This window comes from Thamnophis sirtalis, unplaced genomic scaffold, assembly GCF_051295495.1.
Source record: "Thamnophis sirtalis isolate CommonGarterSnake01/CBP01778 unplaced genomic scaffold, rThaSir2_p1.2 scaffold_6, whole genome shotgun sequence".
NCBI classification, from domain to species: Eukaryota; Metazoa; Chordata; class Lepidosauria; order Squamata; family Natricidae; genus Thamnophis; species Thamnophis sirtalis.
The window spans coordinates 23457945-23472676 of NW_028261386.1; the positions used below are offsets into that span (position 1 = coordinate 23457945).

Consider the following 14732-nt stretch of genomic DNA (forward strand, 5'->3'; position numbering starts at 1 on the left):
TTTACAAGGCAAACCTCCCCCTACTCCCAATAATACACCTTTTTACTTTTTCAGAATATTCAGGACATTTTAATGACACTAATTATTGAAACAAACTTTAATTTATTAAAAAGAGAAAAGAGTAATTATTAAAGAGATGCAGAAAACATTTTAACTAAAGCTTAGAAGTTAATATAGAATATATATTTACTGGAAACATTGAGAGCATAGTCTCAATGACGACAGCAGAAATTAAGGGCATTGTGACTTGGAAAAAATATGATCTTGAGATGAAATATACAGGTATACAGCTGAAAAATACTGGAGAACTTATGGTTATCAGTGTAACTAATGCTAATTAAGGCTCTGGATGTTTCAAATTTATATAGGAAGAAACATTTCAGATCACATGGGAGCATAAGTACAGTACTTTTTTGTGGCTTATTAAAATAACCGTATCTGATTTTTTTTTTAATCACACATCTATAATTTTGAAAATAGGCTTGGCTATTTTAATAAGCTGCATACAGGTGCTGCATTCAGGTTACTGTATGATCCAAAGAATTTTCAGTGAATCCAAAAGCACGTAGATTTTACTACTATAAGCTAATTCTAACTATGGTTGTTAGCATAATAGCCTGATATCTATATCTATATATATGTGTGTATGTATGTATGTGTGTGTGTGTGTGTGTGTCTGTCTGTCTGTCTGTCTGTCTGTCTGTCTGTCTATCTATCTATCTATCTATCTATCTATCTATCTATCTATCTTTATTTATTTATTTATTTATTTATTTAGAGTCACGCTGATAAGGAGGAGACCTGTGGCTTAATGGCTAAGACGTTTGCCTAAGATGCAATACAGCACAGGTTCGAATCCCAGTAAGGGTATGGCTAGCTGATGAGAGCTAAATAGCTTGAAATAGATCTATACTAGTCTCCCTTTATTTATTTATCAGCACAAATAAAACACACACACACACACACACACACATATGTGTGTGTGTGTGTATATATATATATGTATGTGTGTGTGTGTGTGTGTGTGTGTTATGTATACACACCCACCCACCTAGCCCTTTTACTGTAGCAACAAAGACTACATTCACCCATTATTCTGGGTTCACACATAGCAATAAGTGAACTCTAGCAGTATAGAGTAGTATATACTCTACTAGTAAAGTAGGTTGTTCCTATGTCACTAAATTCTACTAGGTTGGTAGTACCAACCAGCCTTTGGAATGGAAGCAGCAACATAGGTAGGTCTCAAAGGTAGATTTGAGAACTTTATTATGCACTACAACATGTTTGCTACAAGGACATAAGGAGGTTAGGTCATACTTTGCCCAGCTGGTTTATTATTAGGTCACTCTCTTTGCCCATCTGGTTTAAAATAATCTTCTTTGATTGGCAGCAGAGTTTCAACATATGGCCATGACCAAACTGACATGCTTTGACACCAGAGGGCAGGATCCGAGGAAAGCAGCAAAGAAACCCCCACTAGTAATGCACCATTTCTGTATAGGTTTATGAAATAAAATAAAAATGAATTCTTTATTTTACTAATGTTGAATTTGTCCCTCCCTTTACCATCTAACTGGATGTGTCTGATCCGACCAATTATTTGATTCTATGAAAAGATCCCAGGGACGCAAAGGAAAAATCTAGGCCAAAGCTATGTGACTCTTGCTTACAACTTTCTTTGTCTCAAAATAGCAGTAATGAGAACAAGATTCATGGGTGGATGGTGCTAGAAGATGTTATAAAATATTATGGGGGATTTACTATAAAACAATGTAACTAAATAACTTATGAACTCAGGGAGATAGACAACTCTCAAGCATCTTTTCCATTCTCTTTCCTAAGCTCTGTGATTAGCAGAAAACTACCTTAATTATTTCCAGCATTTGAGCCTGAAAATAATGCTACTATACGCCATAAAAGAAGATTTAACTCAAGTATCACCAACATCCCCCTTTCAAAATGCAGAGCAACAAAATCCAATCTAAGTTGGAGCCCCTTTCCCACTACTTCACTTGAGTTCTTCCCAAAATATTTCCCACCACTGATCTAGCCCACCTTCAAATGTAAAGGACTCTGCTCCATTTTCCTGACCACAATTGGCTGGGTTTATATAAAATGCTCATCCCTGAACTGTGGCTGATCCCTGAACAAACCAAAATGACTTGATTTGCACATGTTAATCCAAACAAGCCACACACAGCACAATACTTGTTTGAATAAAAGCCGAGAAAGAATATGCAGGCATGCACACCAATATGATGGGTTCACTTCTAAAACCAATACACAGAATACCAACAAAAGTCAAGTGATGCAGACAAAATGTAGATTACTCTTCCCTGAATTCCCAATATCTGGGTGACACATGACTTGAAAATATATGCAGTGTGTCATGTATTCCCATTCCTCTCTCCCCATTTTTCTTTTCTTTTTTTTATATCAGTCTTCTGCATTCTTCTACCACTCATCATCCCTGTGTTTAGTAGTGTTAGAATGCATTAACTTTCATGTCTCATTTGGCCAGGCAGATTATTTACAAAAAAAACCCTACAACCTTTTTTTTTTTTGACATTGAGTCTTCATTGATTAGCCCTTGGTCCATATCAAAGTGCAAAGTTCCAGTAACAAATTATTACTAAAAGTTGATAAAAGCAATTTAAAATGGAATTTGATAAAATACAATTTTAAAATGAAATTGGAATAAAATACGATTTAAAATGGAATTGGAATAAAATACAGTCTAAAATGAAATTGGAATAGAATACAATAATTTAAGATATAGATCAAATATGATAAAATTATATTTTGGTGTCACCCCTGCAATCTACTCCAATCAGTCCCACATATATAGATCTCAACCAAACCATTTTGTTTAAGGACTGTGCTGTGTTAAATGCTATTTTCAGGTTCTGGCCGCACCTAAGGTAAGTTGTTTTGATATGGGGATCCCAATGGGTTATTCGTTTGGCATATAGACCAAGGTACCTGTCTCTCACCCCCTTATACAAGCAACAATCAAACAGGATGTGACCTACAACCTCTTATCATGAGAGTGAATGCTTCTATAAAGCCAGTGATCTTCAAAAAGCCACAGAAACCACAGATGACGTTTCTGTGACAGATTTAGCACAGCAGCGACCCTTCTGGAACTCTCATTGGCTGCAAAAGATGTGGAAATTTAAGAAAAGCAAGCAAATACCCCATAAATAGAAGCTGCGCACCAGAAACTTTAAAAGTAAAATTGGCTAGGCCATGCTCCTATCTCTCCCACGGCAACTACTAAAACAGCCTTCCTAACTTAACTTTCCTTTTTCACTCCCACCCAATAACTAATTTCTGAGTAGCTAATACAGTATAGTAGCTAATTTCTGGGCTCATGAAAGATCAGAAATTCTAGTAGCTTCAGCCTCCTCCTCCTTCTGAGTCCGGAAAATCACTCAACAACCCACCTGCACATTACTAGTTAGATGAGACAAGCTGTCCTTCAAATTATTCCAGGTTGCAAAGAGGGGGAGGCAGTGAATGATGGAAAGCAGATAAACATTGGCAGAACTGTTCTCTATTACTCATGCTCTCTTTATTGTTCTCTTGCTCGTTGGATTTTTCCTGCATGTTAAGAGGCACTAAGAATAAGCGCCCTGGCCCCCAAATACCTCAGACACGATCTCCAGTCTGTCCAGATCAGCATCAGTTTCTATACTATAGATGCCATTGTGATAGTCCTTGAGAATTCCTGGAACAAGTTATAGAATTGCACAGTTCCAGGTATCAGTGTTATGTGAAGCTTGAGGTAGAATTCTGTATCCCTTTTAGAGCAAAAAAACTGCAACTAGGTAGGTGGCATCAAGATTTAATGAACCAGCAAATGGACTTGGAGATGAACAGATTATTCAGGACTGAATAAAGCACATCTGCTTTATCTGTGTCCTTTATGTGGGAAGTCAATCAGCCTTAAGAGAGAAAAATGCCTCCAAAATGCTTCCAAATCAAGCATTTTACCCACAAGGTTGGATGTTAGCTTTGCAAAAAAAAAAAAAGGCAATATCCAAAAATCCAACTGTCAATACCATTCATGATATTCAATGACTAAAATATTGTTCATATACAGAGTATCTTCTTACTTTTCGAATGTCTCCCTCTGAAGCAACCATCTTCTATTTTACTTGAGGTTGATGGAAAACAGCATAACTTTCTGTATGCAAAGGATATATTTGCCTGTATATATATTGATAAAAGCTGCTTACCTCCTTATTATCACCTTCTATGATAAGGGGATAATAAGGTGTTTCCTGCCTGTGTAAAACCCAGTTCCATTTTAGGGCAACTGTATAGGCTCAGGCCTCTGAATATTTCTTTTTTTATGTATCTATGTCTGTATATTTGAACTTTAAACTATTATTTAAACTCTTTCTTCCTCCTCTTTTATGATAACTGGTTCCCATTTTTTTTTCAAGTGCAGCAAGTAAATTGGCAAGGATGCACTACCACTTAAGAAAATGTTCCTCCATTCTCATATCCATCTTAACAAGGATTAACAAATATATGTTCATGTAGCTGTTAGAACGGTGCCTGCAAAGTAATCATTCTTGATTCATGCCATTGTTACGGATTAAAACAAAACAGGAACAAGAGGAATAAATATGCTCCTTAAATTAATGGCCTAATGGAATTAAGAAATATAGAGATAGGTGCTTCTGATCCAAGTCTGGTTAGCCTCATTAGACATAAAGACTTATGACTAAAGATTACAAGATGTTGTTTTCACCAAAATAGAAGTTTTCCAAATTCTCCTTTTTATATGTTCAGAGGGTTCCTGTTCGATACAGCTTGGGTCTAACTGCAGAAAGCTTTAATTTACTGTCCACCTCTTCTATGGGGGTCTCTACATGATACAACTAGTTCTTACTCCTTCCGTCTAGAAGGGAAATGGGGAAGAAATCATACTCCCGACTGCCCTCCTAATCATCAGCATCTTATGCAGCACTAACTGAGATGTTCCATCAGGGCTGTTTTCCTTGGACAGATACTTCTGCCAAGTCATCTATAATTGAACGCTAGCCAGCTTTCAGCTGTGCAAACTTCCATTTAATTAATAGGTAGACTGACACTCAAACCAGCTCAGTAGCTATATCTTCAAGCTATTTTCCAGGGACCCCGTGAGTTCCTCAGTGAGAAATCATAAATGATGGACAAGGATTTTTGCATAATAAGGTCACCATTCAGCTTATTCTCTAACGTGACCTTTACCATACTTGTTCAAGGAAGGACTAATAAAGGGCACTTTCCCAAATAATATAATGGCATAGCAAGCCTAATCAGGGAACGGTGCATGGGTTTGGTGCAAAATCTTTTGCAAAAGAACATGCAGATCTTATAAGAGTTGCCAGTTTTATTTGAAGCGTTTTGCATATCCAGGAATCAAATAAATAAATTCAGCTGGGTAAACAATGCAATGCTTAATAAATCAAGACTATATCAACAAGGAAGTAAAAAAAGTCTTGATGCAGCAAAGAAAAATTCTACAAGATGAGTAGCAATCCATCAAAAACTGAACATTTCTTACCGAAGGGCTCAGTCACCTCAAGGCAAAGGGATAAGGCAGTTTCTCTGCTAAAGGCAACATTGAAAAGCATGCAATTAAAGATGCAGAACAAAGGTAGTGTCATACAGAACAGGGCTCAGAAAAAAACAGGTTCAAATTTCAACTTGACCATAAGCCTCACTCTGCTTACTCTAACCTAGTTGTTTGGAGGAGACAATCTGAGACCGCTTTGAACTCCTGAAGAAAAATAAGCATAAATGCTCTAAATATGCCCATTAATCAAAGACGAGTAAAGTAAAAAGACATTTGTTCCTTGCAACTTCTGCAAGCATCTACTTTGATGCCTTGTCAACCTCTGCTGGACACCCTATTGGTAAAAAGATGCAAAAAGCTTTTCTTCATCTGTGTAAGCTCACAGGAAATGTACGTTTTTGAAATTTGACAAACCCATAGGTATGCGTGCCACTTAATCCTTTTTTTATTTTCTTGGATACTAAGGCTTTCTCTTTTCAAATAGATTCTCCATGGTTTATATGCAAACCTTCCTCCGGAAAGGCAGCTGCCTCCTTAAAAATTAATTAGCATCATGTGAAATGTTCTATTATCAAACACATGAGCATCAGGGCATGTCCATGCCTGTACTGTCTCCCCTCAGCCTTTTCTTCACCTCCTCAGGAGAATCACCAGCAAAGGATCATTAAGAATTAGAAATACACCAGAATTCCCACTTTACCACCTGCTCATGCCCACAGAAACCTTGCTGTTTAAACTCCTGTGTAGTAAATAAGTGAAACTGCCTACTGCAAGAAGCACAACCCATACTGCATATTTTAAATATCTGATATAAAGAGTAAGATAACAAGAGCAAGGACTAACCAATCGTCCTGCAAGAATCACCCAGAAACAGATCAAATTCCCATCTTGCTAAGGAAAGCCCAAGACAATGAACGCAATGCAAACTGATTATACCTACTCATCCCCCAAAGAAAAGCTTGCGATACCAGGTACCAGCTCACCACTTCTGAAAATTTGGAGGCAGATGCTTTTTGATCACAATATTCCTCCTCCAGTGCTTCTTTTTGGGGTTCCTGGTTCAGGCAGGAACCCTGCAAGAAAAGTACCCCATCCAGAGCAGGAAATGACACAAATGTCCTTTTACCCTCGCTGATGCAAACCCCCCCCCCAAAAAAAACCAGATGGACACAAATTTAATAATCTCTTGTCACATTTTTAAATCTGGCATGTTCAACATTAAGGATCAACTTTAATGGAAGAGGAAGGGATTTGGTGATCTGTTTGACATGACATATAAGTGTAAGGATTTGTCTCTTAGGACCCTTGCCAAGTCATTGGGCTTTTAACAGGGTTAAAAAGGGATAAAATGCATACAAATTTAGAATAGTGTCAGAAAAGAGCCAAAGAGGAAGAAGAAACCAAGTCATAGACAAAACAGATACATATTTTGTTTATTTGTACCTTTCACTGAACTGCTAAGAGCTGTGTAGGCATTTGAAGAGCAAAGAACATTTGATAAATATGTGCCCAATGATTCTAGCTTTTCTAGAGAAAGCAGAATCTGTGCGGTGCTCACCTATAAGGTAAACCAGATTTTGGAGAATCCTGGCATACATTTCATAGATTTTCTTCTACATGGGCCTTTCTGTCAATGAAACTAAGCTGAAATTGAAATGTTAATCTTAGCATATTGTCTTAACTGAATTTCTGTCTCATGTCCCTTGTAACATGGGTCCCGAACCCCTGGACCGTGAATTGGTATCGGTCCACAGCCTGTTAGGAACTGGACCATGCAAACGGTGGGTGAGTGAGTGAAGCTTCACCTGTGCATGCGCTGGAACAGGGTTGCACGTAAAAACTATCCCCTCCCCCTGGGTCTGTGGAAGACATTTTTTCTTCCAAAACCAGTCCCTGATGCCAGAAAAGTTGGGGACCACTGCCTTACAAAACTGATTTGTAAATCAGATTTGGGTTACATTTAAAAATAACCTTAATACTTTTTTTGGTAAGATTTGTCATCTTATATTTTTATCATGCAGAAATATCTACTGCAGTATGTGGAAAAATAATAGCCAAGGTTTTCTTGTGCAATGACAGGGAATTTTTTTCTCTTCTATAGCTATCTAAAGCTGCTGGTTCATGTCACTGAAGAAGAGCCAGTAAATAAAAACATACCACAAAATCAAAACTATATAAATTATAGTTATAAACAAACAAACTAATTACAGTAATTGAATCTGAATTGGAATTACTGTGAAAAAAAAATCAACAATATGAAAAAAAGCAATGCATATCGTCCCCATCACTGTATTTTTATTCTTTTTCTTGTGTTTGTTTGACAAATTCTAATAAATAATTAAAAATATATAATCATGCCTAACTTGAAAGCTAGCCAATTTATTATCACAAAAGATTTCATGGGTGTTACGGTATACTGTATGAGATAAACAAAGTGGCTATGATCTATAACACTTACATGAAAATAAACTGCTTAAATTTTAAAATGAACAGTTGTCTTATTTTTGCTGCAATATACTAATGGTTTTCTTTCTAGAATTTATAAATAAACTTTAGAACAATAATGAAACCGGTGACGGAACAACTCTGCTATTGTTTGCAAGGAGGAAACATTTAAGAGTTTCATTCAGCAGGACCCAGCTAGGTATGTGTTCACCATGGATGCACAACCAGGGGTTGACTTCTGGCTTCAGAGTCACTACTGTAATGGGCACAGCTGAAAACTCCCCTCCCCTCCTCACTGAGTGGATGGAAGGGAATGGTTAAGGGGCAAAATAGCTAACTTAAGCTTTGAAGATGCTTAAAGTACACACTTCACTCCTCAAACAGAATCCCCTTCCTTCAAACTGGGCTCTATTAGACTGTGGTTCTTGTCATGCCAAGCAAAGCCTGGTGCCTGAGTTGATGGAGATATATATACTCTTCTATGTTTAATGAATCCCTTCTACTATTCATCCCACTCCTGATGCTGCACCAACTAACAGCGACAGCTGCTGAATAGTATGCATCGCTAGAGAGAGAGCAGCTCCGTCTATACTGATTGTTAGAGCCTGCTATGTATTCAGGATGCAGGGAATGTATGACCATAGGGGAGGGACAGTGGTTGATACACCCCACTTCCTTTGCTCCCGGTGTGTTCTATATATGCCCGCACCAGTAACTTGGATCTTCTAACCTTCAGTTATCAAGCTTTTCCTGTTCTCAAAACTTTCTACTGAACTCACTCCTCCTCCTTGCATCAACACAGCGCCAGCTGCAGACACAGACTACAATAGCCGGGTAAAACTGCAGCCAGTGCAGTACAGCAATCCAGGAGCATTAGGTAACTTGTACAAGGGACAGGCAGGGGAGAAAGAGAGTAAGGTAACCACGGCCTCTGCAGCAGATCTGCGACAATCATGCGATATAAACTGTAAGCTGTTTGATTAACTATCAGTGAAGCAAGTTAACAGGATGAAGAAGACCATAATGCTACTTTGCATCTCCCTGGGCAGTTCTAAGTGTTTGTCATCTATTCTGTTTGGGCCCAAAGTGTCAAGAGAACTCTGATTTAGGTGTGTGCATGAGAAAGAGAGAAAACAGGCAGTAGTGTTTTCCTTGGAAAGGAGCAATTTGGGTTTCTAATGTTGCTCAAAGGGGGTTTGTGCAGGGTTTCTTCCTTTCCAGAAGTGGCTAAGCTGTCTTCACAGAGGGAATTCTTCTAAGTGCTAGCAAAACAAACAAAAAACACCCCCTGACAGAGAAAATTTGCCAAGATGGAGATCTTTGTGGTCAGAGAGGGATATCATAAAGGACAAGTCCCCAGGCAGTAATGCCCAACGCATGACATCTCAATGAAGAAGCTGGCTCCACACGGATGTTTTAGATCAATATTTTACTTTGTAAAAAAATCATAGGAGAGGCAAACACTACTCCCGCCCACCCCCAAACAGTTTTCAGTTCCCAACCTCGGGCCTTTGCTGGAACAAGAAAGAAACATCCTTATTTGTCTGATCAGCTCTTAGAAATAAAGAAGGGGCGATTTTCAAAGCAGCCCGCTGCAATTTAGATGAAATGTGAACTTGGCTTCTGAAACATCTCGAGTCGTTCCCAGGATGAGCCAGCCCGTAAAACCCCACCAGAAGTCCACCGGCTACCCACAACTCCTAACCATGCTCCCCTGTCAAAAAATCTCATTGTATCACATTGTACAATCTCACTGTACATATGTTGTGCACTGACAATAAAGAACGATCATCATTATCATCATCATCATCATCATCATCATCAAAAGGATGCGTGGGGCGCTGGGAACGAAGCCTGGTCTCACAGGATCTCTGGAGAGCCCGTCAAGGAAAGTGTCGGGCGGGGAAGGGAAACCCCCAGGGCCAGGCACGAGAACGTCTCCGGAGCAAGAGGCTCTCGAAAACACCGTGCAGAAGGGAAGTGCCTGGTTGCCTCCGATCGGGAAGGAAACGGGGAAAGGGGGTGGGCGACGAAACGGACCCGCGCGGCTCAAATAGCAAGAGGTTTAAAAAGGGGGGGGGGAGGAAGGGGGAAAGAAACCTTCCACCGGACCCAGGCAGGAAAATCCAATCCTTGGGGTGGGGGGGGTGGGAGCGAAAAAAAACGGACGCCCCGTCCTCCCTTACCGTACATGGCTCAGCTGACCCTCCGCCGGTCGCCGGCCCGCTCTCCAAAACTCAAGATCCGCGGCGCGGGCTCGCTCTGCCTCTGCGGCGCCTCTGGCGTTCATTCAGCCTTCGCGGCGCAGCCAGGAGTGGGCGGGACCAGCAGGGGGCATGAATGAAGCGACAAAGCCCACGCGGGCGGCGGCGGTGGCGGCGGCACAATAGCGGCCCCTCGGCAGGCTGCGGCTAAGGCTTGCTTTGCGCATGGGCGAGGGGGATTAGGGTGGCGACCAAGCAGGAGGCGGTCCTTTTTCTCCCTCCTCTACCTAGACACGCCCCCACGGACCACGCGTCTGAAATAGAATAGAATAACAGAGTGGGAAGCGACCTTGGAGGTCTTCTAGTCCAACCCCCTGCTTAGGCAGGAGGCTTGGTATATCGACTCGTTGTTCTAATAACAAACCGGGTCTCTAAGGTGCTTTATTCAAGAGGCAACTGGACTTGCTTGTTTTTCTTTTGAAGACGTTTCGCTTCTCATCCAAGAAGATTCTTCAGCTCTGATAGGATAGTGGGGAAATGGCTGAGCTGAAGAAACTTCTTGGATGAGAAGCGAAACGTCTTCAAAGAAAAACCAGAAAGTCCAGTTGCCTCTTGAAAGGTACACCTTTGGGACAACCATGACTTGAATAACTGAGAATCTCCATAGACAACGCACGGGATGTTCTGCTGTGGTGGTGTGGTTTAGGGGGAGCCTTCTGTACCATGGTAAAGAGTGGTCGGATTTGTAGTTCAAAAGGTTCAGTGCCGGGATGGGAAGAATTGGGTTTTCGAGATCAGAAGCCAAGAAGTGCTACAAGCAAAGGGATTTCAGTTGAATCCCCAAGGGATCGTGTTTCGAGTTACTCGTTCTCTTGGTTTGATTCAGAGGTGGTATTCAGCAAGTTCTGACCAGTTCCGGAGAACCGGTAGTGGAAATTTTGAGTAGTTCGAAGAACCGGTAAATACCATCTCTGACTGGCCTCGCCCCCATGTATTCTCTGCCTTCCGAGTCCCAGCTGATTGAGAGGAAAATGGGTATTTTGCAGTAACTTTCCACTAGAGTGGGGTGGGAATGGAGATTTTACAGTATCCCTCCACTGCCACGCCCACCAAGCACCCCACGCCCACCAAGCTATGCCCACAGAGCAGGTAGTAAAAATTCTTGACTCCAACCGCTGGTTTGATTGGGTTTTTTAAAAAAAAAATGATTACTTTTGTTTTGTTAGGAGCCAAGGTGGCGCAGTGGTTAAATGCAGCACTGCAGGCTACTGCTAGATCAGCAGGTCAGCGGTTCAAATCTCACCGGCTCAGGGTTGACTCAGCCTTCCATCCTTCCGAGGTGGGTAAAATGAGGACCCAGATTGTTGGGGGCAATATGCTGACTCTCTGTAAACCGCTTAGAGAGGCCTGAAAGGCCTATGAAGCGGTATATAAGTCTACTGCTATTGCTATTAACTGATGCTAACACCATACCCAGCGTTTTCCAACCTCAGCAATTCTAAGATGCATGGACTGCAGCTTCCAGAATTATCCAGTTTAGCATACTGGACAGGGATTTCTGGGAGTTGAAGTTCATATATCTTAAAAATTGAGAAACAATGAATATGTCTTTTTTTTTCCAATTAAGCTCTGTCCTCAACTTGCTTCAAAGCATGTGATACCCATTGCCATTGTAATGGAGTTCATCCATTACATGCTGCTTGTTGTCTTCTCTTTCCTTCCACTTTCCTAAGTATTGTGATGAGTTCAGGGTTTTTGAGACTTTGCATAATATGTCCAAAATACATTACTACAACCTGAGCCAGATCATTTATGCCATGACTGATTTGTTCTATTATCCATTTGTTTGTCTCCTTGGCTACAGAATTTAACTTCCAGTACCAAAGGTTCTTGTAAGCACAGCATATTGTCTTAAGTTAACTTGAATGTTGACCTCCCTATTATGCAGAATTTTCGTATTCACTTTTTAATCTTCTTTGAATCAGTTACTGTTGGTCTATTGATTTCCTTTAGCATGCTAATTTGTGGTTCAAACCCACTTCCGGAAATCTTTCAAAAAGCTTTTATTGCTTTTCTATTTTTTTCATCTCCAATGTCTGTACGGATGTTGTCATAATACTGCTTCTTATCTCTTCTAAGAAGTATCTGAAATTCTTAAGATGCTTTCCTGAGATATCTGTCTTTCTTGGCTTTGCTTTCTCTCTTGTCTTTTGGGTATTTTCCAAACTGTTCCAACATATAATTTATTTTGCTCTATTCATATTGGGCACTCTCTTTCCACATTTGTTCTTTAGGGCTTATTTGATTTCACTGTGCAGCTCCTTTAGTTTCCTATTAGTGAGATTCAAAGCAGTTCCCTATGTTCTTCTTGAAATTTATGGTTATATACTCAATATCATATTGGCTTTGTTCTTTTACTTTGGTTGGACAGTATGTGATCTGTTCTACAATTAGCCCCTGGCCACTTTTGTTATGACCAGGCTCTTTCATTTCTTAGTACTAATAATATAGTCAATTTTATTTCTAGGTGCTCTGTCTGGTGGTGTCTATGTATATAGGCATTATCTTGGTTGTTTGAAGAATGCCCTGGGAATGAAGAAGGCAGAAATTGGCAAGTTGTCGTCCTATTACATTTCTGTTCCCTAGAAATTAATGTTTTTCCTCCTTGCTATTACCAACTTTGACCTTCCAGTCCAAACACAAGCAACATATCTTGGTTGCATATATTTCAAGTTTCGGGCTGAGCTTGATCATATGCATGTCAATATCAGTGACTGGGGTATAAACTTGAATACTTGTAATATTAAAGAAGTGTGTGCAAAAACCTTAATTGATATTTGTTGGTCATTGCACCTAAGGTACCTGCCTTTGCTATATTCTTCCTGACTATGATAGCAATGCCATTATGGTTTTGGATTGGGAAGTGTGTGTGTGAGAGAGAGGGGGGGGAGGGAGAGAGAGGATGGATGGGGGGAGGGAGGGAGGGAGAGAAAGACCGAGATCTAAATAGTAAACATTAAGATTTTCTTACTAAGAGTATCCAGTTCCCAAGCCTTTTCAATTTGCTGGTACCCAGAATGTCAATGTGTAGTCCATTTATTTAATCTTTCAACATGTTGAGTTCCCCATGTTGATACTTTTTATGTGTTTTCACTATAATTCTGTTTTTGCAGCTTCAGATTTTCTTTGTGGTATTGTCAGCAACTAGATTTAATCTGGTAGCATCATAAGCACTATTAGTATTCAAGAAATGCTCAGTTCTTTCTTATCCCACCTGAGGAGCCATGTCCAGCATTGTATTCATAATCACTTTTTTTTTGCCTGTCCATATGCTTTTCCTAGTAAAAGACAGGAGTAGTTCAACCACTGCCTTCTTCTGTGCAGTTTTGAATGGTATCTTCTTTGTGATAATCTGTCTCCACCACCTTCCTGTATTGTGAAATTGAACAATATAAGGACTACAGTGAAACTATAGGAATGATAATAGAAGTGATGGCAGGAACCCTCCTTCATTTCTCCACATACATAGAATTTCATCTCACATTTGTTAGAATTTTTAAGGTTAGTGGCTGCTTAATAAAATGCCCTCTTCTCTAATATTTTTCCAATGGCAGTTTCATCTGAAAAGCATGACACTGTCTTAAACAAGTGTCAGTCATTAGAAAAAATGTGATGCCATTAGCATACACCATCATATTTATGCACCAGTTGAGATGTTTGCACTTGGACTGCACATGCAAATCAATGGGACAGACCTCCTGAAATATTTCACTACATGAAATACCCCAAAATATCGTAACTCTGTGTTAACACACATTAAGTATGTTCATCCAGAAATATTTTCACCCAAGCAATAAGCATTGTATTTAGACAGCCAATGAAGTGGCTGTTCAAAGAGCTGATAAAAGATTGGATTTAAGATTATGCTGTGATGAGCGAAGAGCTCATTATAGAGAAAATCAAATATAAGGAAATAGTGCTGCTGTAGTTGTAGGAAGTTGTCTACACCAGGGATACTCAACTCGGGAGTATCCTCCTGCTGGGGATATAAAGAAATTTCAAGTGGGAGAAAGGATGTGAAGTGCTTAGCAAAATTATCAGTATAAAAAAAGTATTGGGATTTTCAGATGAAGATCTAATGAACTGAGATGTAATAGGAGAGTTAAGGATGGATGAGTGAACTGCTTGGATGATCTGGAAAGATTGGACTTCTGAAGAAGCCATGGTGAGTTGAAGACAGCTCTTCAAAAGTTGAGTTGACATCTGTGGCAAACTGGTCTGAGTAGACGAGTTCCTTAAAACCATTGTGAATAAGAGGATGATAGATCACTCACACCAGAGGTGGTATTCAGCAGGTTCTGACCAGTTCTGGAGAACTGGTAGTGGAAATTTTGAGCAGTTCAGTAAATACCACCTCTGACTGGCCCCGCCCCATCTATTCTCTGTCTCTCAAGTCCCAGCTTATTGAGAGGGAATGGGGATTTTGCATAACCTTCCCCTAGAATGGG

The 14732-nt window shown here is 40.0% G+C and overlaps 1 protein-coding gene across 5 annotated transcripts in view; it reads right to left on the bottom strand.

Annotated features, from left to right (window-relative positions):
* Positions 1-14732, bottom strand: part of EFR3B (EFR3 homolog B) — a 146776-nt gene that overhangs the window by 105381 nt on the left and 26663 nt on the right. The window contains exon 1 of one of the 5 annotated variants that reach the window (XM_087717415.1): positions 10212-10396. The exons of 2 other annotated variants lie outside the window; for them this stretch is intronic. Coding sequence is in view for 1 of the 3 variants with exons in the window: in XM_087717413.1 (XP_087573539.1) it covers positions 10207-10213 (7 nt within the window). In the remaining 2 variants the exon portion in view is untranslated. Of the gene's footprint in view, positions 1-6558; positions 6666-10206; positions 10397-14732 lie in introns of those variants that run through there. 2 more of the 5 variants (XM_087717413.1, XM_087717416.1) reach the window with 2 other exon arrangements.